Source organism: Anabrus simplex, chromosome 2 (genome assembly GCF_040414725.1).
Source record: "Anabrus simplex isolate iqAnaSimp1 chromosome 2, ASM4041472v1, whole genome shotgun sequence".
Taxonomy (NCBI): domain Eukaryota; kingdom Metazoa; phylum Arthropoda; class Insecta; order Orthoptera; family Tettigoniidae; genus Anabrus; species Anabrus simplex.
The window spans coordinates 446,161,788-446,188,946 of NC_090266.1; the positions used below are offsets into that span (position 1 = coordinate 446,161,788).

Genomic DNA, 27,159 nt, shown 5'->3' on the forward strand with positions numbered 1-27,159 from the left:
GGACGATATTTTGTGGTCAGCTGAGATAGTTATCCACAGTGATTCTTTATAAATGGGTACATTTGTCATCAATTGGCTAGTTAAAAACTACTTTAAATTGACATAGTTTTGTCCGAAAGGAACAGTGCAGTGACTGGTAAAGATATACGGAAAAGTTGAAAGATCGTATATGACCAGTAATTTCTCCCGTAAATGAAATTTCACAATGTACATTCCTGCAAAATTCTGCAAATTGCCATTCTTAGAAAGATATTGACAGTTGGCTGAACGATCGTATTGCTAGGCAATACACAATTTATCTATCTACTGTTAGCAGTTAAAAAGCGTAAACCCCAACAATTTGTACGACTATTCGTGGATGAGTTACTCCGATACAGTAGAATAATTAAGTTGACGCACTTTGTAATAAGATTACTCTAGCTATAGGTGACTTTGGTAGATTATAATGTACAATAACTAATGGAATTTGAAGAGTATTTACCATGCAAAAATTGATTATCATTTTACATACATGTTAGCAGCCTCCGTGGCTCAGGCGGCAGCCCGCCGGCCTTCAAATACCGGTCACTCCACGTGAGACTTGTGTTGGACAAAGCGCAGGCGGGACCGGTTTTCCTCTGAGTACTCCAGTTTTCCCTGTTATCTTTCATTCCAGCAACACTCTCCGATACCATTTCATTTCATCTGTCAGCCATTATTCATCGCCCAAGAGGAATGCGACAGGCTTCGGCAGCAGGCACAGTTCCTATCCTCGCCGCTAGATGGGAACTTAACTTATTCCATTCCTGACCTGGATGAAACTGGAAACAGGCTATGGATATCTCATTGCATACGTGGTCCATATTTGGACATGTCGCAAGAAGAATATCTTTAACAGAAATGAATATTCTGAATAAAAGGACACTAAATACCCTCTTGAACCTACTATATGGACACCTAACACCAACTGAAGTCCTTTATGAATACTGTAATATTCTATCGCTCACTAATCTCTGCCAGTCAGTTTCAGCTCTGTCCATAATAATATAAAATAAAATCAGCTTTCTGTCTGCACTTTTTGAATACTAACCTCATACTTGGTTCTTACATCAAACAGGATAAATAATGGACCCTGTCGGATTCATTGCATATTTAGTGGGTAGGGTTTGTTTGGTGTTATGCAGGACGGGAAAATCGACGGGAGGTGAAACCTGTCACCGGGAAAGAGAACTGTTATAATTTGCAAGGCTATTACGAAATTATTCTACTTTTTCTTCCTGGTAGTTTGATGGAACTCTCAGGATTCTCTGCATCCTAAAGTGTATTTCTTGTTGTTGCTGATAACTAGAGCCCGGATTTCCATGCAAATGCATGTTTTTAAATAAGCTGGTTACAATTCTCAAACTATGCAAATATTCGTTTCATGGCTTAACGATTCCAAATAACCGTTCTTTTTCCGTGCATATTTGCATGATTTGGCCTTTTTAGGACAACATTCATGCATAATGCATATTTTGAAGATTTTGGATTTAATAGCGAATATTTGGACGTCTAATATTGCATAAAATGACTTTTCTTGTGACTTTGGCGCATATATAATGCTAACTTGCATGATAGTGCCTTTTAGGAATGTTGGTTTGCAGAATTTGGGGCTATTTTTCCACGTTATACAGAATGTCTATTACTGAGAAACGGAGAGAATGTATGCAGAATTTGGGGCCTTTTTCCACGTTATACAGAATGTCTATTACTGAGAAACGGAGAGAATGTATTCCTGGCATCGTACATGACAACCAAAATTAGTACATAATCCAATTAACCAAACACTTTCTTATCTGCTGCTTGAGTAAACATTGACGTAAGCCGGAAGGCCCCACGTCGATCTGTGTAATTCTTGGGATTAAATTGTCCCAGTTATACATTGTTATAAATCGAACCATAAATTGTGCATTACTCACTGACGGCTCATTCTTTCGTCTGTGTTAGACGAACAAAATAAAACTTGTATCGCGTTTCTGTGATGCCGCGTTACAGAGCTAGCAGCTGGTTTTGCACTGAACCCTCTTCCGTTGTTATCCTGGATTTTCCTACCGGGAACTCTCACTCGTCACTTTGTTACCGCAGCAGGCAATCAATGCCAGTTATTGAGGAGATTTAAATGTGTCTGCCATCATAGCTGCGGCAGCTAGATATAAGTTGAAAAAAGTGATCCGTTCAAATCCTGATTTTGATTCGTCAAGCTTAAATATGACGTATTGTAGTGAAAATGAAAAAGACGTACAATATGACCTCACTTTGTCCCAAATGTCTTCAATTAACTATGCACTGTCACTTCTTGTGACGTAGAACTTCAGTGCTTAAGGATGTGCTGACAGATAAATGGATGAGCTTAAATCAAGGCAATTTGGAGAAATTAGTTGTTGCACAAATGTTTCAAAAGGAAGGGAATTTTGATTGTGCATATTTCCAGTTTATCGTGCATGTTTTTCCATTTGACAGTGCATGAATGCATGCATATTTTGAGATTTGATAGTGCATGGAAATCCGGGCTCTACTGATAACATTCTTATAAGTTATATTAAAGGTCATGTTCTGGTGGTCAACTTGTTAATCTACAAGCTCAATTTTGTCTTTGTAATTAAATCGGATTGTAAAATATTATATGTTCCAGGAGGAGTAGTGAACTATCAGATTCCCGAAGACACAACTCGTGAAACCGAAGAGGATTTAAGTGACATCTCCTACGACGGGGAACATCTTGGTGGATTGCTTGTAGGTGGCTTGGGACGACTGGTTGACGGCGAAGTCGGCGGAGACAATTTCCGGCTTGACATTGGCTATGGCAGAGGTGAGTTGTTTTCCTCGCAGTAGTCTGTTGAGGTGCTGAATTAATTGCATGTTCTATGTCATCATGTTTTTCTACCAGCTTTCCTGCACTCGAGTGCGGTCGCAGATGCGAACTGCGTCATTTTACGCCAACCTTAAGCGGAGGGATGTATTCACTATTGCGTGCCTCATTGGTGCCAGGCATTGTGGTGTTTTGTAAGTGCATGAAGAGGAGAGTATTGGGTCAAACAAAAAAAAACCAGTCCCCAGGACAGAACGATTTGCCGCACGTGATTAAAATCCCTGACCCTGCAGGGAAATGAACCCAGGATCCTCTGAACTGAAGGTCTCACTGCTTACCATTCAGCGAAGGAGTTGAATTGTTTACGCCATCATCTATAGATCTATAATAACTATCGTAAAACTGGTATGATTTAGTACAGTACAAGCACAACATTTCAAAACTAGTTTGCCTCTTCGCAAAGTTACTCATCCTCTCACATTCACTTTCTATCCTTTCTTTAAAATTAATGAGTCCCACCACGGCCTGTAATAATATAAGTGAATCTACTACTGTACACTTAACTGTGAAGGAAAATTAATAACACTTTTATGTTTAAAGAGGCTCCTGGACAGAAGTTCGTGATGTAGCAATAGAAATCTTCTAATCTGGTACTAGGAGAATATTAATACAGGAGTAGTATACAAGGAAATCCAGTCGACCGTCGATATCTCGAATCACTTCGGGAGTTAAACTTCATTTAAAGTTACAGAAATTTCGAGATATAGTGAATTCAACGTAATCGAATCATACGAATCTACGGATTGATACTGTATACCGTGTTATCTATATATATATATATATATATATTATATATATTATCTATATAAAATCTCTCTATATAAAATAACATGTCCTGACTGACTAACTGACCGACTGACTGACTGACTGACTGACTGACTGACTGACTGACTGACTGACTGACTGACAGGTTCATCACCGCCGAGCCAAAACTACTGGGCATAAAGAAATTAAATTTTGAGGATACATTTATCTTTGTTTTCGGAAAATCCTCTTAAGGGGTGTGAAAAAAGGTGAAAAAGGGGGTGAGTAACTTTTATGTTGATACTTATATCTCAAAAACTGAAGATGTCACAGTCTTGAAAATGAGTATTTGAAACCCTCTTTAAAAATAAAGAAATACGTACTTTGTGTTTTTGGTAAATCTCCGTAAGAGGGGGTAAACAGGAGTCACCAAGGGGGTGAATTTTTTAAATGAGCATACCTGCGATATATCTCAAAAGCGTAACATGCTACATACATGAAAAGTGGTATTTGGAATCTCTTGTAAAAGTAGAGGAACACGCGTAATTTGTTTTCTGAAAATCCACTTAAGGGGAAGTGTTAAAAGGGGGGTGAATTTTTAAAATGAGCAATCTATAGTATATCTCAAAAACTTAACACATTACAGACGTGAAAATTGGTATTTTAAACCTCTTTTAAAAGTAAAGTAACACGTATGTTTTTGTTTTCGGTAGAAACACTTAGGGGGGCGGGATGACGGAAAGAGGGTTAATTATTTTTAACTAGGATGCTGGTATCTCCAAAAGTCAAGATATTACAGACGTGAAAATTGGTATTTGGAAACTTCTTTAAAAATAAAGAAACACGTGTTTTTTGTTTTCGGGAAAAACACTTAAAGGGGGGGGTTAAATGACTCAAAAGGGGTTGAATTATTAATACTAGGATACTGGTATTCCAAAACTGAAGATATTACGGACGTGAAAATTTGTATTTGTTATCTTCTTAAAAATAAAGAAACACGTATCTTTTGTTTCCGGAAAATACACTTAAGGAGCTTGGGTGGGTGAAGAGAACTGAAGAATGTGTTGAGTTATTTTTATGAGGATACTTATATATCAAATACTGAAGATATTACAGACGTGAAAATTGGTATTTGGATCCCCTGTAAGAGTGAAAGAACACGCATAATTTGTTTTATGAAAATCCACTCAAGGGGAAGTGTTGAAGGGGATGAATTCTGAAAATGAGCATATCTACAGTTTAATAAAAAAACTTCCCACATATTACAGACATGAAAATTGGTATGTTTAATCTCTTTTAAAATAAGGTAACGCGTGTTTTGTTTCGAAAATTGTCTTAAGTTTGTCGTGGTTGTTGTTGCGATTTTTTATTTTAGTTGCTGTATTCTCAAGGTGTTTCCTATAAGAACGGCTGCGATCCACGGTCACTCCCAAGTTCTTGAGAAATTTACTCTTCATAAGGTTTGTTCTTCCAAAAGGTACTTCAATGACATTGTTCGCCATCTTGTAGTTGAGACTGAAACAAGACACCTCAGTTTTAATTGAGCTTGGTTTAAGCCTCCACTTGAAAAAATAGCTTTTAAGGGTATTCAGATTATTTTAAAGCGTTCTTTTCTTTCAGTTTCGGTGTTGCTCCTGTGCCTTGTAGCAAGAGCTATATCGTCATTATAGAAGAACTTCTTTGACAGAGCTTCCGGTAGATCTGATATGTATAGGTTAAAGAGGAGATGAACCAGGACTGATCCTTTTGAAAGGTCGTTGTTCATTGTACTAATTAAAAACCCAGAACATCCCTTACGAGTTTCAGCTATAACAGACAACAACACAACACCAGCAGCCAGATTTAAACAGCTCTGATTCTCCCTTAGTTATGGTGGCTGGTAGCTGCTGTTAAAACGTTCATGGAGTATGACAGGGGATAAATGAGAGCGACGACCGAAGATCGCGGAGAAAACTCTGTCCGCCTCCACCTTTTTCGTCTCAAATTTCACAAGACCGACCGAGATAAGGAACCAGGATGCATCGTTGAGGACAATGGTTTGCCTGGGACAATAATCTCCTTTTTAAGTGACTGCTCCTCAATTATATAATAGGACGTATTATTGGAGCTTTATGTTATCTCATGTAGCCTATGTAAGCCTAAATGAAATGAGTGAAGAACCGGAATCACAAATAAGGCACTACCTTCAGGTGTAAAACTACAATAACGGCGTATGGCCTCCGGAGAGGCCTAGTGCAGGTCTTTTTCTCATAGACGGCCTATTAGGCGACCTGCATCTATGTGAAGATGAGAGCCCTACCTAGGATGATTTCTAATGTTGAACACGCCACACACACACACCCAGCCCCCGAGCCATTGGAATTAAACAATTAAGTTTAAAATCCCCGACCCAGCCGGGAATCGAACCCGGGACCCTCTGAACCGAAGGCCAGTACGCTGACCATTCAGCCAACGAGTCGGACAGGTGTAAAACTGTGTCTATTTCATAAAAATCTCCTTTGTCTCGTACAATTTTTATCTGATCTATATCAGAATATTCAAATGGAATATAATTCTGGCCAAGCTATAAAGCAATATTTTCCTACATATTGACATTTTTAAGATAATATTTGCTTAATCAGAACTTTAGACATTTCAGTTTTCTTAACTTCCTGAGATTTAAGAATGACAGGAGGACTGATATGTTGCTAAAATGGTACGTGTAGTTCACATTCATGGGGGGTGTGCCTGAAAAGAGCTGCTTCACCTCGGGGCGAGGACACGAGTTTATTTTTTGTCTGGCACCGTGGCTAAATGGTTAGCGTGCTGGTCTTTGGTGGAAGGGGTCCCAGGTTCGATTCACAGCAGGGTTTGGGGATTTTTTCCTTCGGTGCATAATTCCGATGGTTCGGGGGCTGGGTGTATTTGCCGTCTTCAGGATTAGAATTCATCAGGCCCCATTCTCACAGACGCGCAGGTCGTCTGTGTAGGCGTCAGCTCGAAAGAACAGCCCCAGACCACTGCGGAGGACACTCGCCATTATTATTATTATTATTATTATTATTATTATTATTATTATTATTATTATTATTATTCGAAATTTGTAATTAGTTTAGCCCATGCTAGTGCATTTAACTCTTACCAATCGTGGTTTGTGCATCTTAATTTTAAAAACGGGAGTAGTATTTTATTTACGTTCCCTTTCCTCGTCGGGGAATAGTGTGGGGCACATTCTTCACCCTTTCATTCATCCCTCCCAATGGTTTTAACTGTACTTAATTCTTCCCACACCTCAAACTATGTAATATTTAAGTTAGTATAGTACTATCAGTCAGTCGATGTCCACCTCCATGGCTACTTGGTTAGCGTGCTAGTCTTTGGTCAGAGGGGTCCCGGATTCAATTTCAGGTAGGGTCAGGAATTTTAACCACCATTGGTTAATTTCGCTGTCATGGGGGCTGGGTGTATGTGCCGTCTTCATCATCATTTCATCCTCGTCACGACGTGCAGGTCACCTGCGGGAGTCAAATCAAAAGACCTGCACCTGGCGAGCCGAACATGTCTTCAGACACTCCCGGCACTAAAAGCCATACGCCATTCCATTTTTCAGTCAGTCCATATTCGCTCCCTCCAATAGCGATTGCTAACTTCCGCGTATGTGACATGCAATTTGCGTTCCTTCATACACATATCGGGCATCACATTTGTGCGTTCAATCAATCAACAACTTAACTGAAAATACGCTCATTTTAGGTGTGATAAAGAAGGATAATGCTTATGGCTTGAGACAACGAATACTATTTTCTATCGCGAAAGAAAAATAAAGCTCATAACGTTCTCAGAACTCTCCAAATAAGAAGTATTCCATTGAGAACAGTGATGCTATTTGGTCGAGAGGCAGATTACGATGCTTATTCTGTATCCACTGTCAGTTGGCATTTTAGATATACTATATTCTAGGAACAAATAAACGACCCGCCACAACGAGCCGGAGTCTCTAATTAGCGGTTTACAAGCAGCGCACAAGGTAGTGCGTTCCTTTCACATCTGAGTGCACTCAGAGCAGCTGCTCTACTTTGTATTCAAACGTCAGTGATATGAATAACTAAGCCGGTGTATTTGATCATACACAGCTCCACCAGGCGCACTCAAACGCTGTGTTGACATGAGTTAAACAACATCAAAACTGTACTACTCATTCAACAGAATGTGAACACTGCACAATCTAGGAGCTCAACACTTGTTTGATAGGCTAGTCTGATGAATACACGTTATCAAAATGTTTCTTTGCTCAGAATATATTGGCGATTCATATCCAGCTAGGTCATTGTATACTCGTATATCACGAAAACGAAAAGCGTCTCAACCGAGCAAGAGTTAGTGTAGGCCCTACAGTAATAACGAACAATATGGTCTTCTATATCACTGAACACTGTTGCATTAAAGGCAATATAAAGCAAAACACGAGAGCTGCAATGACTGCGGGAATATTATCATTCTTCTAAAATGTAAAATGTAAAACAAATGAATTAAGCGGATTTGTATTACGAACTCTTCTTATGAGGTTCACCAAATGTTAAAACGGATCTTTATCTGATTGCGACCAAACATCACAGTGAATTTCTGTGATAAGTTAAAGTTAAATGAAAAGTGAATAATAATAAATGGATGGATCTTAGATCACACTAGCTACGTTACGGTTTTCAGAGACATCGAATTTCCAGAATTACGTTCCACAGGAGTTCTTTCACGTGCCGATAAATCCACCGGCATGAACCCGGCGTATCTGAGCCCCTTCACATACCACTGGATTGCGTTAGGATCGAATCAACTATCTGCGCCACTCGAGCCACTTAGCCAGGTAAACATGAAAAGTTCCTGTATTATAGGTTTTGATTGCTTAATAAAATCATTGTTAGCTTTTCGCCGCAGTGGTAACGGTTAAAATTTAGTCTGATGTTTGATGTAGAGTGTCCAATGATATTTGTCACATATTTTTTTTGACGACCGGGCGAGTTGGTCATGCAGTTAGGCGCGCACGGCTATGAGCCTGCATCCGGGAGATAGTGGGTTCAAACCCCATGGCCGGCAGCCCTGAAGATGGTTTTCCATTGTTTCCCATTTTCACACCAGGCAAATGCTGGGGCTGTACCTTAATTAAGGCCACAGCCGCTTCCTTCCCATTCCTAGGCCTGTCCTGTCCCATCGTCGCCATAAGACCTATCTGTGTCGGTGCGACGTAAAGTAAATAGCAAAAAGTACATATATATCCGTGTCTTTAGCCACGTAAGGCGAACATTTAAAGAAAGAAAACCGGGCAATATTGAAAAGTTCCATCGACATATACTTTGTCACATGAACAAAGAAATTGTAAATTTGTATCGCAAGAAAATACAGTATAATAACGTTACTTACGTCATTGTTGTAAAGTAGAAAATCTTCCTTTCGATTTGTATTATGACTATAGGCACTAACAGCTTCATGCACATCAGGTAATGCCTTCGCCATTGGTGGCAATGCAGCTTTCTTCACGTTCTGTAAGTGGCGTCGAATGCGGGTAACATCTTTTGTTGTTAACGATAGTTCATTTTCATGTTGAGAGATTACCGCAAAGTGCAGTCCTGTCTTGTACCGAGCTCTATACAGCTGATCTGGAACATACTTTTAGCACAGATGTTAGATTTCTAAAATACGCTGACGACGTTACGCTTGGTACTTCATCTACTCCAATGTTATTGCTCGTACCCTCGACTACGCTGCACACAACCTACGAATAGTTAAGAAATAACGGACTCCTCTTATCCCCTTCTAAACATCCTTGCCAGATAGCGGACTGTTCTTACTATTACGGATGTACACCTGGAGCAGTTCATCTTTCCAATTCTACCAAATATACGACTCTTGGGCTTGCATATTTTGGATAGTCGCTGGCATTGTCATATTACTCATATATGGACTAATACTGACCAAATACTGAACATCCAATGTAGTTGGCCGTGCGGTTAGGGTCGCACAGCTGTGAGATTTCATTCGGGAGATAGTGGGTTCGTATCCCACCGTCGCCAGCCCTTAAGTTGGTTTTCCGCAGTTTCCTATTTTCACACCGGACAAATGCTGGGGATGCAGAATACTTAAGGCCACGGCCGCTACCTTCCCAGTCCTAGTCGTTTCCCCACCAAGCTCGATAGCTGTAGTCGCTTAAGTGCGGCCAGTATCCAGCAATCGGGAGATAGTGGGTTCGAACCCCACTGTTGGCAGCCCTGAAGATGGTTTTCCGTGGTTTCCCATTTTCATACCAGGCAAATGCTGGGGCTGTTCCTTAATTAAGGCCACGGCCGCTTCCTTCCCATTCCTAGGCGTTTCCTTTCCCATCGCCTCCGTAAGACCTATCTGTGTCGGTGCGACGTAAAGCAAATAGAAAGAAAGAAGTCCTTTCCCAACTTTCCGTCGCCGAAACCTTCCATGTATTAGTGCGACGTTAAACAAGTAGAATAAATGCGTACTTGGTGGGGTACAGACCCTGTATGTCCCACAATATATCCTTGAGAAAATCAATATTCTTCAGAATCGTGTTATGGGTAATGTCTGGGAAGCTACTAATTCATTGCTGATAGAGGTTGGTGAGATGCCATATAATATACGCCGTGAGATACTCTGCTGCAAGAAATTCCTTCTTCAACGTTCGAGTTTGACTCAACACTCACTGCTTACTGCACTTCGGAGACTAGATGGTATTACTACAAAACACATCAGAAGAGCTCAGTACAAACCATATCTTCGTGTGCAGTGTTACAAATAATTGGAGTATATTCTACCTCTCACTCTGAAATGATCAAGTATTCATGGATTTCAGTACCAGTACACTCGTTCTTTGAGTAATCTACCCATATACTATTCACCAGCAAACTTCCAACCCTACGTCTCCTCCCACAGGTAGGCTATGTTATGAAATTCAAACAATCCTTGTGGCCGTTACGTTTCTTTACCGATGGCTGTAAATACGAGGACGTCTTTAGATTTGCATGCTAATGACTGCAAACTTACGAAAAAGGCCTGTTCTCCTCACCATGTGCTATATCGATTTACAGTGCTGAAATTATCGCCATCAGAGGAGCTCTTAGGTTCTCCTGGCGCAGGAAATTCCCATTAGCATTCATTACAACCACTGATTAAAAAATTGTTCTCAATAAACTTCATGATTCCTCAGTGGCATACTCAGAAATACGCCTATTTGTTTGATACAATCGACATTACTTTACAATTGAAGTCAACAGGCCATCATTTATCATATCTCTGGATCAAAGTACATTCTGGCATCGTGGAAACGAGAAAGTTGACGAATCGGAAAAATTTATTGCTCTTGATGTACTTGGCAACATGCATCCTCTACCGTATGTGGACTTTTATCACCTCGTTCGAAATCAAACATACAAAAAATGGCCATCGAACTAGGAAATATCAACAACATACATAGGACTTGACTATGCTCTAATTCAACTCACCGTCTGTCAACAACCATCGTTTTCGGATCTCCTACACAGCCGAAAGTCGCAAGTATCCACAATTCCCATGCGATTTAACCATGCAACATTCCAAGCACACCTATTCCCGCAAAGTAGTGATCACTTCTTCACAGTATTAGTGTCATTCCCCAGGAACTGGTGTCATGAATTACATTTTATTTCAATGTGCTTATTAATCTGGACCAAGGATTCAATTAATGCATTCGTTTGGTATGTTCGAGAGTTCCTTTTCCAACGTCATTTCCCTGCTTCAGGATGTAAAACACCTAGACGTTCAAGTAACCCTGATACATTTTTTAAATCATGTGTTTTTGGTATTGTTGTTGTTTGAGTCATCAGTCCATAGACTGGTTTGATGGAGCTCTCCATGCCACCCAATTCTGTGCTAAACTTTCCATTTCTACGTAACAATTGCATCCTACATGTGCTCTAATCTGCTTGTCATATTTATACCTTGGTCTACCCCTACCGTTCTTACCAGTTACATTTCCTTCATAAACCAACTGAACAAGTCCTGGTTGTCTTAAGTTGTGTCCTATCATTCTATCTCTCCTTCTCGTCAAATTTAGCCAAATCGATCTCCTCTCACAAATTCGATTCAGAATATCTTCATTCGTGTTTCGATCTATCCATCTCACCTTCAGCATTTTTTCTAACACTACACTTCAAAAGCTTATATTCCCTTTCTTTCTGAGCTAGTTATGGTCCAGGTTTCAATTCCGTACAATGCCAATTTGCATTTTGCTTCCTCCTTCTGCCATCGTTAGTTGTTTTACTACCAAAGCAACAATATTCATCCACTTCCTTTAAGACTTCATTTCCTAATCTAATATTTCCTGCATCACCTGTCTTCGTTCGACTGCACTCCATTACTTTTGGTTTGGAATTATTTATTTTCATCTTGTACTCCTTACCCAAGACTTCGTCCATACCATTCAGCAGCTTCTCGAGATCCTCTGCAGTCTCAGATAAAATAAGAATATCATCGGCAAATCTCAAGGTTTTGATTTCCTCTCCTTGGATTGTGGATCTCTTTCCAAATTCCTCTTTGATTTCCTTTACTGCCTGTTCTACGTAAAGATTGAAAAGGAGGGGGGGAAACTGCAGCCTTGCCTCACTCCTTTATGGATTGCCGCTTCATTTTCAAAGCCCTCGATTCTTATCACTGCAGACTGATTTTTATACAGATTGTAGATAATTATTTGTTCTCTGTATCTGATCACAGTCACCTCCAGAATCTTAAATACGTTGGTCAAGTCAACATTATCGAATGCCTTTTCTAGATCTTCAAATGCCGTGTACGTGGGCTTGTCCTTCTTGATTCGGTCCTCTAGGATCAGACGTAAAGTCAGGATTGCTTCACGTGTTCCTACATTTCTTCGGAAGCCAAATTGATCTTCTCCCAACTCAGCTTCAACTTGTTTTTCCATTCTTCTATAAATAATACGTGTTAAAATTTTACAGGCATGAGATACTAAACTAATAGTGCGGTAGTTTTCACACCTGTCAGCACCGGCTTTCTTGGGAACAGGTATAACAACATTCTGCCGAAAATCGGATGGGACTTCTCCTGTCTCGTACATCTTACACACTAAATGGAATAACCTTGCCATGCTGGTTTCTCCTAAGGCAGTCAGTAATTCAGAGAGAATGTGATCAATTTCAGGTGCCTTGCTCCTATTTAGGTCACTCACAGCTCTGTCAAACTCTGACCTCAAAATTGGGTCTCCCATTATGAGGTGATGTGTACTATTTGGACTGAATGTGGACACGAACTATTAAAAGTTGGAATAATATGTACGCCAAACCTCGATTCTATGGCAATATGTGCTGTAAAGTTTTATTTATTACTCTTTTTATATTGATGTATGTGATGGTCAAACGTATCCAAAGATCATTAAAAATAAAAAAATAGTCTAAAATACTGACTCTATGACAAACTTCACAATCGTGCAAATTATATCAGACCATACATTCCCTGGGTACACACGGGATGATTACCACATGTTTGTCCCCTTAAAATATCCACCATCACCAACGTACATACCAGGGCTGAGTATCTCGAACAGTACAGCGCTGGCCTTCTGACAGCACTTTGCAGGTTCTATCCTGGCTCAGACCGGTGGCATTTGAAGGTGCTCAGATATGTCAGCCTCGTTTCGGTAGATTTACTGGCATATAAAAGAACACCTGCGGGACTACGTTCCGGCACCTCGGCATCTCCGAAAACCGTTAAAGTAGTTAGTGGGACGTAAAGCCTATAACATCATTACAAACATAGTTTCCATATTACCTTCGATGAATGAAACACAAAAAGAAACGGAAATGAAATGCACAAAAATACTATTGTGGGAGCACCGGAAGATTAGGGAGGAGGTCGAATACAACTATTTGAGTTTGATGTACGAAGGTAGCTTACGTCTAGTGCTTATACTACCGAACGGGTTAGCTTAGTGCGTTGAGTCACAGTGAGCTATGTTACTAGCTCTGAACTCGGGAGACAGGTGGGTTCCAATCCCCCGTCGACCGTTCTCGAAATGGTCTTTCGTGGTTTCCCATTACAGTCAATCAATCATCATTGATATGAGTTTAGGGCTGCCACCAAAGTGGCCCATTCCTTATCAATTATATACCTAGTCTTTTCTCCAATGATTTGAAAAGAACTTGGAAATTTTCGAAGTTTCCTTGATAAGTTACTTCAATCCCTAATTCCTCTTCTTATAAATAATTATTCTTCTTCTACCGCTTTTCTCACATCTGTGGGTTGCGGGTGTGAACTGTGTCACACATGTGTTTTTGCCCCGTTTACGGAAAGATGCCCTTCCTGACGTCAACCCAATATCAAGGGATATAATCACCGTTGAGTGTTTCTGTGGTGGTTGGTGGTATAGTGTACTGTATTGTCTGAATATGAAGAGGAATGTGATGGGACAAAAAATAACACCCAGTGCCTTGCTCGGAGGAATTAATCAGTCGTGATTAAAGTCCCCGACCAGGACGGGAATCGACCCGGGACCCTGTGACCGAAGGCCTCCAATCTGACCATTCTGCCAATGAGTTGGACCTCTTGATATACATAATTATATGCCGCAATTTGTTCTCTTGAACTCCAACTTTATTTTCATATTCTGACCTTTACTATCTTTAAAAGCTCCACTCTAGCTTATTCCTCAAATCACGTTAGATGCTAATTTAAACTGGGATGCACATGTTTCAAATAGAAAACGTAAAATATTCGGCGTGATGGCGTCCTCAAAAGACTCATATACTGGAATGAACAGTCAGCAACTAAGGAACATTTATATTTCCCTCATTCATTCTCACCTTCTGTACATGAGTACTCTGTGGAGTAAATGCAATATTAAACTCATCAAAGATTTAGAAGTGTTCCAGAAAATAGTAATTTAAATTATGTACAATTTCAAATTTGCAGTGCTATCCACTGATATATATATAAAACAATACCGTAATCTGCCTGTTAGAACACAAATTGAGTACTCACAACCTTTGTTCATGTATAAATGTAGGAATAATACGTATGTATCAATACAAAAGTACCTTCCAAAGAGATATCGGCCCTGAATAGTGTAAACTTACAGGAGTCCCGTAAGGTTACAATACATATAACACAAGGTCGAACAACCAGTTCTATCTGGACTAATCCACTACAACGAAACGTGGCAGTAACTGTGTTACATTCTCACCATGCAGAACTTATAATAGCCTACCCTAACGAATAAGAGAACGTAAGAAATTTGGTATTTTCAGAAAGAAACCAACGAAGTGCTTATTTGACCAGTATTTCAAAGACTATAATAACAAATCCTAGTGTAAATTTAGCTCTTTCGATATACTGTGGAATTGTGTGAAACAGTTAGTTAGATTTTGTGAGATTATCACTTGCCTTGAACTTATACCAGGTGTACGCAAAAGTCATTTCCGGTTTAACCAAGAGATGACGACAGCGAACAGTACGCAGCGCATGTATTTGACATATACGTCAGTTTGTTCGTCTGACATTAACCTACCAATACACACAAGTTGAGTCCGCCAAATACTAGCGTCTGTGTTGTATCGTTCAGTGATCATGTCCACATTTGCGGCACTCATTCCTTTCCTTATTTAATCAAAAGAAAAAAGGGTGTGGAAAATCACCGTTTGCTGGTAGAAACATTTGGTGAACACGCTCCATCGATTAGAACAGGTGAGACATGGTTTCGACAATTTAAACGTGGTGATTTCCACGTGAAAGACAGTGCGCGCTCTGGTAGACCACAAGCGAAGACGAGCAATTACAGGAGTTACTGGATGATGACACAACAGTAATTGGCATAAGAATTAAATAAGTCAGAAGAAACAATCATAAGACGTTTACGAGCAACGGGAAAGGTCAGGAAACTCGGTAAATGGGTCCCACACGATTTAAATGAACGGCAAATGGAAAATCGCAAAGTCTCTTGTGAAATGCTGCTTCAACGCCACGGAAGAAAATCATTTCTGTACCAAATTATGACGGGTGACGAAAAAGGGATTTATTTGAAACCCCGAAGCGGAGAAAATCGGGGCTGTCACCTGGCGAAGCCAGTCCTTCAACACCAAAGCCAAATCGCTTCAGCAAGAAAACCGTGCTTTGTGTCGGGTGAGACCAGAGCGGTATTGTGTATTATGAACTCTTGAAACTCGGCAAAACCGTTAATGCACAACGCTATCGCCAACGAATGATTAATTTAAAACACGCATTGATCAAAATACGACCGAAATGGGCCAGAAGACGTGGCAAAGTGATTTTGTTACACGACAATGCGCCGTCTCACACAATAAAACCAGAGAAAGACACCTTGAAATCGCTTGGATGGGACATCCTTCTGCATCCGCCGTACGCTACCGACCTGGCGCTATCTATCACTTCTTCGCTTCAACAGGGCATGCGCTCGCATAGCAGCACATAAGCAATTTATAGAAAGCTGGAAAATGGCTCGACGAATGGCTTGCCGCAAAAGGCAAGCAGTGTTTTGGCATGATATCCATAGCATACCTGAAAGATGGGCGAAGTGCGTAGAAGCCGAGGACCAATATTTTGAATACACAAAAACGAATTTCCCTTGAAAATTGCGTGTTTTCATTACCACAAAACCGGCTAAAACTTATGCACACATCTGGTAGGTGTTTTAAATATTATCTATGTTGTTGCTAATATTATTGCAGTATTAATAATAATTTCGTGTGGCTTTTTTTTAGCCGAGTGCTGCCCTTGTAAGGCAGACCCTCCGATGACGGTGGGCGGCATCTGCATTATGTAGGTAACTGCGTGTTATTGTGGTGGAGGATAGTGTTATGTGTGGTGTGTGAGTTGCAGGGATGTTGGGGATAGCACAAACAACCATCCCCCGGGCCATTGGAATTAACCAATGAAGGTTAAAGTCCCCGACCCGGCCGGGATTCCAACCGGGGACCCTCTGAACCGAAGGCCAGTACGCTGACCATTCAGCCAACGAGTCGGTCATTGCAGTATTCATCACCTCGTACTGTATATCTGACTTTGTAAACAACAGTTCCTTCTTTGAATACTTCGCTCATTGAGATATTTTAAAAGTAAATAAGTATATAAATAAATAAATAAATAAATAAATAAATAAATAAATAAATAAATAAATAAATAAATAAATAAATAAATAAATAAATAAATAAATAAATAAATATTTTTTTGCTATGGGCTTTACGTCGCACCGACACAGATAGATCTTATGGCGACGATGGGATAGGAAAGGCCTAGGAGTTGGAAGGAAGCGGCCGTGGCCTTAATTAAGGTACAGCCCCAGCATTTGCCTGGTGTGAAAATGGGAAACCACGGAAAACCATTTTCAGGGCTGCCGATAGTGGGATTCGAACCTACTATCTCCCGGATGCAAGCTCACAGCCGCGCGCCTCTACGCACACGGCCAACTCGCCCGGTAATAAATAAATAAATAAATAAATAAATAAATAAATAAATAAATAAATAAATAAATAAATAAATAAATAAATAAATAAATCCACGCCGTCTATCCTCTAATAGCTCGGAACATACCAGTCGAGCAGCTCGCCTTCTTACACCCAAGTCTTCCCAGCACAATGTTTGCAACATGTTGGTGACGCTACCCTTTTGCCTGAAATCACCCGGAACAAATTGCACTGCTTTTCTTTGGACATTTTCCAGTTCTGGGATCAAGTAATCCCGGTGTGGATGCCATACACTGGAAGCATACTCTAACTGATACATTACCAGAGACTTATACTGCAATGCTTGAATACCCTTATGACCAAGTGAAGAAATCTGTAACCTGTCATTTCGACCTAGTTAGTGTGATTAGCCGAATAAAGACCTTTCCTTATACTATTAACATCTTGGTACTTACAATGATTCCTGTGTGGTACATTCATCCCATTAACACATTCATTCAAACTGAGAGGACATTTCGTCCTGGTGAAACTTATAACCTGTATTTTCATCTCGTTTACCATCATGCATCGTCTGTTTTCCGCCTCACAACATAGTAGAGGTCATTCTTCAGAAGCTCATAATCCCCTACAACAAGAATCTGCAAAGAATTTTTAAAACGGGCGAAGTGGAAAGCTCGACTATATTTTTACAGGTAGACCTACTTAACAAGAAAACCAAGTTTTCACAAATTTACTGGTAGAAATGTAACGTCATATAAATACAAAGTAGACCACAATTATTGTTTGGAAGACAGCTTTACTGTACTAACAAGGTGAATAAAATTGCTTTTTTTAAATATAACATTTGACCGAATTGGGGGTCAAAGTTAGTATTACCCATCATCAAAATTGATTAAAAATTTTCAGCTGTTACTGCTGACCTGTATTGAGATTTTACATATCTAATCTTTGAAAATGTATTTTCACACAGGTAGGTAAAACCAGAGATAAACACCTGAGTAAATTACCTGAGTTCACTATATTCATCACTTGGAAGACGCTTATGGAATACTATTACATGCTTCTTTTGGAATTCGCCTTTACGCACTTCATCTCACTGCAGATTAATAACTTCCAAATCAAGGTCAACTGGAATTTTCTCAATTGTACTGTGAACTGGATTTTGAAATATAGAAATGCCCTTTGCACTTTACATCAAGATCCGAAAAACGTTGCTGGAACTGTTGTTAGAGCCAGGAACTACAGTATATGGCCTGAAAATGTGTGTGGGAGTATAGATTTCTCTTTTTTCAATTTTTGACAACATCGGAAATACACGCGGCAGCTTTATGTGATTTGTGACTCAGTGAAAGCCAGTTACGTCTAAATGACTTTACTGCAGTCCAAGTGTCACATATTTGTACTGTTTTGCTTTGTTGTTTCAAACTGAATCCATTAACAAACCCTACGACGTCAGCTGCAAATGTTAATGTCCAAAGCCATTCATTGTTCGATAATAGTGTTTGAGGGCGGTTTTTATCGTTGAGAAAAATTTCATTCTCTGCTTTGAGTTCAAAAATGTAAATAAAGCCTTACCACCACTGAGCCACCGAACTGCTGTATGGTAGAATACGTCAGGATATTTAGCTTCCACTTCTGACAAACTCATGGAAATGACGGTAGTTCAGTCCATGAGAACGAATAGAGTTCACCATTGACTCAACTCGTCTAAAATCACACGATAGATTCAGATATTTTGCACAAAGCACCTGCTAATGAATAACCATAGGCTCTGAACAACTTGCATTTTCACAAACCTTTCAAACGTTTCCAACTAAGCCTTTGCCTGTTCCAAATATATTTTTACCACCATCTGTTGTGACTCATTTTAGCTGATCCCATTTCAGAGTGTACTTTGTTAACATTTTTTCAACCTCCTTGTAAATATTTTCGCCTCTAGTTGTTGTTCCACGCAGAGTATTCAAAGAAGCTAATTCTTCAGTCACTTCGAAGTGGGCATTGACTCGTCGAATAAACAGGAGCAATTGAGCGGTACCTCCAATGTCTATCGACTCATAAAGAGACAAGGAATATCACTTGAAATCATTTGCTGTATTAATTAATAGGTTACTGATGTTGCTCCAAATGCCCTCAAGTTTTCGAGTAACTGTTCTCACAGAAAGGCCAATGTTATTAAATTCAATTTCTCTGGACACTTTTCTTCGGCTGCTACACGTAAATATGATTTAATAAACTCACCATCAGTAAACGATTTTCCTTCCTTAGCTAACAAATGTGCTACCTGAAGATGTATTTTAGTTGTAACCCCAATTTCAGTTTTCATTCTTGTGAAGAATCTGCTCTGTAATGAAATACTCCGTTTTAAATTTTCTGATTTTTCTGATCGTTCCTACCCTATGCTTTGGACATACTGTGACGAGTGCTTAGTCTCGTAATGCCGACGTACATTGTACTCCTTTAGTGCAACTGCACAATGAACACAATAATTCGCCATGTAATTCAGTAACAAAATAATTCTCAATCCACTCTGCCTTATAATCACGACACTCGAAGTCCACTTTTCTCTTATTTAAGGAGTTTCGACAGCGACAGCATGCACTCATATTTAAACGAAAGCAAAATGTCGTAGAACGTGTGACGTAAAGCAAGTAGCAAAAAAAAATGTCGTAGAACAGTGATACACGAGGCAAGGTATCGCTGCGTATTTATAACTGCGTGTCATCACAGCAGAGGCCACGAAGCAATGTGCGAATGCGAAGATATAGGGGCACCACACACGATCTTTCTCGCAACTCCTCAACTCCCAGAACACATTGCACTGTTTTTCTTTGGACCTTTTCCAGTTCTCGAATCAAGTAAGTTAGGGCGAGTACCAGTCATAGACAGTACGTATCAGAAAACGTAGGTTTGTTCCAATACAGTTTCATAGAATTTGAAATTAATTCCATCGAATTTTTGAGCTTCATGATGTATTATCCCAATTTTAAACCTTTTTAATATTTTTAGTATTTGGACATGTAAAATCGTGTTTTAGGTCGTGGGCCTCAAAAAAAAAATCAATGGGCCAGATCAGGTCCGCGGGGCCGCAATTTACCGAATTTTGTCCTACAATATAACGTCATTTGCAAGAAGCCGTATTTTTTTATTTCAATTCTTTACCCATATCATTTATACACGTAAGAAAATATAAATTTAATATAAGAAATTTAAATTGTAATCATTAGAAGGATAAGTTATTCTAATTATCTGAGTTCCATTTTCTGGAATTTCGAACTCTCTTTTGTCTAGTACAATAGCCCACATTTTCATGAGTAGTCTCCCATGATCTATCATACCAAAAGCCTTGGATAGGTCAATAGCGATACGGTCCATCTGAATTTTTGAATATCAAGTATTTGCTGTGTCTTGCTGGAATATAAGCTGAGACAGTGGTGCATTTTAGAGTTAAGAAATCAGCTCCTTGTATCCGCCAAAACAGCCAGGCGGAACGATACTCGTCTCTCCGAACTTGTTTAAACCCGTACCCTCACTGACTCGACCTGCCTGTCTAAGTACTCGTCTTGTGCGTGTATACTCTGCTGACAATAATTTCGTGTGGCTATTTCTAGCCGGGTACAGCCCTTGTAAGGCAGACCCTCCGATGAGGGTGGGCGGCATCTGCCATGTGTAAGTAACTGCGTGTTATTGTGGTGGAGGATAGTGTTACGTGTGGTGTGTAAGTTGCAGGGATGTTGGGGACAGCACAAACATCCTGGCCCCGAGCCAATGGAATTCACCAATGAAGGTTGAAATCCCCGACCCACCTGGGAATCGAACGCGGAACCCTCTGAACCGAAGGACAGTACGCTTACCATTCAGCCAACGAGTCGTACATTCTCCTGATGTCGACTGGTTTACGCTTACATTGTACTCGTGTGCTCACCACGTGGGTAGAATTTGTCCTGAACCACGTGGTGAGGAGGAGGAAGAAAAGGGTTGAGAAGTGTACTCGTGGACTCACTGCATACGCAAGCATTTTCCAACTGACAATCTTTGTTTATCATTGAGATTGAAAATAATTACATTGAGTTAGTTATTGAATATTTTTAGTCATGTAAGTTACTTACATTAGTATATGTATTCCTTTACCTTTCTTTTTGATTTGTTTTCCTCGTCACCCATAGGTTTTAGATACTTTGCAACATATGGCATTTGTGATTTCAATTATACTGCTTGTATTTTAAATTGTTTAAAATAATTGAGCGGGATCCAATACCGTACTTTACGTTTAAAGTACATTATGTTATATATAAGTGTAGTTGTATTATATTACTTACTATACGTTGAACGTTCCGCCATTAATGTTTAATATACGAAAGATAGCTGTTGTATCACTGTGGTCAGTAAACTTAATCATATTGAGGAACATTTTTGTTTGATTCCTGGAGAGTCACACTGTATTTGGTATTCATCAAAAATATTCGGGTCTAGAAACAGAGACGTAAGATGACGTGATGAATATACGTAGGTAATTAATGTTACCTTTCCCTTACAATGGTTTTGCGTGTTAAATGTTTTTGGATCTGGGATTGTAGAGGTAATAACTGTAAAAATGCACTATTATTTTAAACATTTCCGAACTCGCAAAGGCATATTCGTTTACATCCTGTAAATTTTGTATGCGTTCCGTCTGAAGCATGGATTATGACATCAGAGGTTTTCCACGTGCCACTTTCATCATTTTACCTATATTCGTAATTGAATATATATTATCGCGTAATTTGTACATTAAACCACCCGCGGTCTCGGCTTTATCTTCATCATGGTGGAGTCCCATATTGTTACAGTTTAAGCTTTATACAAGACACTGTGATACGCACTGACCTTCCGAACTAAGTCACAACTTAAATATGGCCGCACTGCTCCACGCTGGGAACGCCTATTGAGTACAGCAAGAGTAAGGAATACCAGTGCCAATTGTGTCAGTCTCGCCATACTTGTGCAACTTCAGTGTCAGCTCATGGCCTCAAAGTCCGTTAGGCTTAAAAGAGGTTACCAGCGTTGCTTCTGCAATCAGAGCAACGCCTTACCTTCAGGTGCAGACAATCCAAAACACCGGAGGTGTGCCTGGGAAAGCAGCTACAGAACTGGCGAGCTAAACTGTCCTCGGACACTGCTATCACAAAAAGCCATACGATTAAAGAAATGCAATCCCTACACATTCCACATTCTACTGGTCTCAGTTACCTGGTCTGATTGCTATATGAATGTGCAATTTTGGCGGCATTACATTCATAGTATGCCATTTTAAGTAGCACTAAAGTTCATGATAAATTAGTGCTAAATTTAAGCTGGTGTATAACTGCAAGGGATGGATCAGCCCACCTGCTTAACCTTGGGTTCTCTGGCTCATCACAATCTGCAGTAGAATTACAACGCTATCTACTACATTGTAACACCGTCCATCGGCCACACAACTCCGCACAAATTAACCTGTGACATCTAGTGTGCTCCGTTTACGTTATTGCGCCACTGATTCTGGAACTGACTCTAAAATTAAAATTCCCTCTTGTATTGGCTCGCTGTCTGCATATCTATTACTACTTTGTCCATAAATTGGCAGTGAACAGTGGACTCTTTTTCCGACTAAAGAATCTTCGATATCATGCACCTGCTACGTACTGATGTCAAAGTCAGAAGATATTTCAGGCCTGCTGGACCCATCCGACGTTTTAAATTCCAGTGATTCGGTCATCTGCCCGGAGGCTGTTTCTTTTACCGTACACCAATTGTGTGATATTCGGCCAGCTTCACGCCACAAATGACTGCTCCATGAGAGGTGACAGATCCCAGAAACCAAGATGTGCTAACTGCAGTGAGGAACACACCGCAGCTACAAGGGCTGCATTACCTACGCCAGGCTTATCCACTCCCAAAACTATAGACTCCCCTTCCCCGGTAAAGGTGCCCGGAGAATGCACTTCTCAATCTCTCTGCTTGCTATATACCCCCGAAAGCAACGTTTGACTCAGCTGATATAGATAAAATTATCCTGCTTGGTCAACAATTCCTGCTTGCGGGTGATTTTAACTAAAAATGCTACGACGGAAAAGTTGCATCTCCACCGCACGACACAGCCGACTAGCAAAGTACTGCGACAGCTTCTCCTGATTCACGGACTGGACTGGCACACCTACTACACCCACAACCCTAATCTCTGACCTGACACACTGGACATTGCCAGCTACCTAAACAACGGTCACCACCATCGACGCCCTTGACCTTCCAGTCCTCATAACTCTAGCCTCTAGTCCAGTCCACCTACCCACTTCCATTCCACCCTAACATGGTATCACAGCCCAAGAGATCCACATCTAAAGAGAGGGCGGAATAGGCAGAAGAAGAACTTAGCCAATCTTGTCCAAAAACCACAGAATACGTGCCCGGAAACCAGACTAGCTAACCTAAAGTTTGCTGATAGCTCACTGCACAGGATGGCTAGGGGTTACAGTAAGAAACGGACATGCATGCCATCCCTTCACTGACAATGAGGATTGGCCCATATCGCTTTTGACAAGGCCATCAAGTGCCTCTCAGAAATCATTCCCATAATGAAAGCCGAAAATAAGCTAAACCTACGAAACAGGCTCATACTCTGTAATTCTTCCATACGGCCAATTCCTGAATATGTTCCATTGAAGGGAACGCAGCCAAAATCTACCTCGATAGGGTCCAATGCTTCCAGAATAGATCTCTACGCATGATTTCTGGTGCACAATTGTTCTGACGGAATCGAAAAATACCTGGCGATCTATAGATAGCCCAAATACATTTTCCGGGTTGTCTTCTGGATTCTGGTGTTAACTTCAACCCAAATGACCTCGTCTCCTCATGGAGCAATGAAAACACTGAAAGCCTTAGATACAAGAAAGGCTGTAATTTGTTTCATAGGTTCGAGGCATATAGTCTGTCTGCCATTCTTTGTCTCGTGTTATGCTACGCCGAGAGAGGGAGGAAATCGGCTTTGTATTTACCTGCTCCCAGAATCACTTCACACATAATTTCGCTGGACTTCACAACCTGTCATATTAGGTAAGAGCTGGAAAGGATGCAATGATTGTTAGCAAGTCCCAATTCAGCCATTTGATACTACCTCTAACTTGGTAAATAAATATGGGTAGCCATTTTTAGTGTGTTGTGTTAAAGGAGCAAGGGACCTGGCGGCGACGGGTATTCGAAATTGTTTCCGTCTTAACCTTGCATTAATGTGGAACTCTGTGGCTCCAAGAGGGTAGAATAGCCAAGAGGGTATTGTAGCCAGTACCTTAAGTCGTATGCGCACGTTTTTAAGTAATTGCCTTCGTGGGCCACCATGTTCATATAAATGTACAGTTTTTGTAACAAATGTTTGTCTCCATTGGAGATTGCTCTAAATTTATTTACATTATCTTGTAAATATTACAACTTTTGCCCACATTTTAAAATATCTTCATACTTTCATGGGACATGTACTCCTACTGGTGCTTGAGACTGCACCTATAACGAAGAGCCGAAGTGTCCTCTAGCAATTTAATAAAATGTAACTTTAAATGGTTTTCTAATATTCTAGATAGATATAACTTCGTAAAGAAACATTAAACATTTTGGGGATTACCCTTCCTCCAAACACTGATAGACTTGTGGAACTATCAATTACGTGAGAGTACTTATATGATTCCTAAACATTGCCTACACCATTCTTTCTTTCCTTTGCCATTGTTCATTCCGGAAATACCTCTGCTTAGTTCAGTTAATGCGCATGCGTAATCTCTGGATTTTCTCACTGCGTACATTACTACTCTGCTAAATTGTCGGTCATCTCGCAAATAAATGGGCGCTTAATTTTGAGAACGACCAGGAAGTATTCATTGTTGAGTATATGAACCTTATTATTGAGATTTTTTTCTGGATTTGTATTGACTTGTAACCCAATCAATACACCGTATTGCACACTTGTTCCATTTAAGCGATATCGTGCTACACGTTACACTACGAGAACTCAGGTCACAACGTACAGGTGCTGTTACTGTTAGTTTACGTTCACTTTCCCTTCATGGTCGGGCTGAGTAGATGAAATACGTCAGCGCCGTGTCAGTAAATTTACCGGCACGTACAAATCTCCTGCGGGACAAAATGCCGGCACCTCGGTGTCTCCGACAATCGTTCAAATAGTTAGTGGAACATAAGAACCATTAACTGTATTATTATTTTCTCTTCATAACATGAAAAATCAACCAACTTTCCTCACATTTCTACCGCAGAAAGGACTAATATAAATGATAAACAATTCAACGTTAAAAAATACTGAAACTAGGAAGTTATTAGGAGTGTATCAAGCAGCATTTTTTGATAAACACAAAAGGTATACCTTTAGAAATACTGCAATAATATTTTCACGAAGTTTTACTTATTGTACTTCAGTCGTCTTGAATAACGGGCGGTGACCGCAAATTAGCCGGAATAAACATATAAATATATTTATAACTGATGTTTTTATGTTACATTTAGGTCTAAGTGAAAGGCATGCGTTGATATTAGCTCAATATACAAATCATGAATTTGTTAAACCTGTCTGGTATCCTGAGTTATTGCGGCGTCTGGTGTGTATCGCCAAAATATAAAGGCGATGTAGAACTGGACATATGTGCCTACTTCGAAAACCTCCTGGACTGTATGTGGAGAGGCGGAAAATCTCATATTCTGGACGGAAAGTGTTACTCACTGTTGCAAGAAATGAACCACTGATCATTGACTTGTGCGTGCTTGCCTTGGTACACACAACAATAAATTATATACAGGTGAAGTATAACTGAAATGTACAATGAGCTGAGAGACAGTCAATGCTTAAAATCTAAGGTGTTTGTAGGGGCCGTTGATCTTAAGTGTTAGGTCCCTTTAAACAAAAAGTATCATCATCATAAGGTGTTTGAACATTATTCTATAACATCCATCATTGCTATAATCTATTAGTGTGTCCGTGAACTGGTCCCTGAACCTCTTATTCTAAGGAACACGACACCCCCGAATATTTCCGGCACAACAATGCACTTCAAATATCTCATGAACCGCTGGACATAATAGTGGCTATAACACAGATAACCTGACATAAGAATACCAGTGATTCTTGATCAACTCCAAGAACTGTATCCGATTCCAGCCTCAATATATGTAATATTTGAAAATAATACCCTTAACCCCAAAACTGTACCATATGTATATATGCTAATATTAAGTAATTTTAGAATAGTGGTATCATGTTTATTTAATGGCATTCTTGTTTAGTTTTAAGTTTAGTACTGTTTATTCTGTACAGTCGCTATTAAGTAAGTTCTCTAACAGCTGATGATGACCTATTTACGGGTTGAAACCGGTACTGTTTTTATATAAATTATTGACACTATGTAAAATAGAGTATTGATTACGTGGAGAACTCATCCTTCATACTTTTACTATCCATCATTGCTTCGTAAAAACAAATTTCTTGTGAGGTCTAAAGTATACAAAGACTATTGCTAATGGTCAACTTGCTTCTCCAAAGAAATGAGCAGCAGGAGAGCGAATTACACGTACATTCTTCATTCGTGTTTGTCTCTGAGCCACTCTTGTTGCTTTGTATGATATTCGGACAGGCACAGTATGAACTCCCTCACAACTGTATGTATGAAGAGTTACAGTATATTCGGGAATTCTCAAATGTTGTTTCCATATATCGCTTCCTCTTTATTTAAATGATCAGTTGTGACATATGTGACAGCTCTGTCGTTACACTGGCGGAGCGCTACCGTGGCTTTCCACATTAAATCCACCCCCTAACTGCTCTGGTTTGTTGGGAATCTCGCTATCAGCACTGATTTGGTGAGTAAAGAGCGCTGATCTATATAATCAGTCTAGTGGCCTCCGTGGCTTCATGATTAGCGACCTCTCCCATTTGTTAGCAACATAGTACTCACACCTCTCAGCAGGGATATGCTAGCACCACAGTCATGAAATCGCTCCCGTTTAATTAACAGCTAAACTGCTGGTTACTGATAACTCGGAAAAGCACGTGACAAACACCTTGCTGTCTTC

The 27,159-nt window shown here is 40.0% G+C and overlaps 1 protein-coding gene across 1 annotated transcript in view; it reads left to right on the top strand.

Moving 5' to 3' along the window:
* Positions 1-27,159, top strand: part of LOC136863572 (discoidin domain-containing receptor 2) — a 954,446-nt gene that overhangs the window by 87,871 nt on the left and 839,416 nt on the right. The window contains exon 2 of the mRNA XM_068226000.1: positions 2,651-2,827. Coding sequence (XP_068082101.1) covers positions 2,651-2,827 — 177 coding nt within the window. The remainder of the gene's footprint in view (positions 1-2,650; positions 2,828-27,159) is intronic.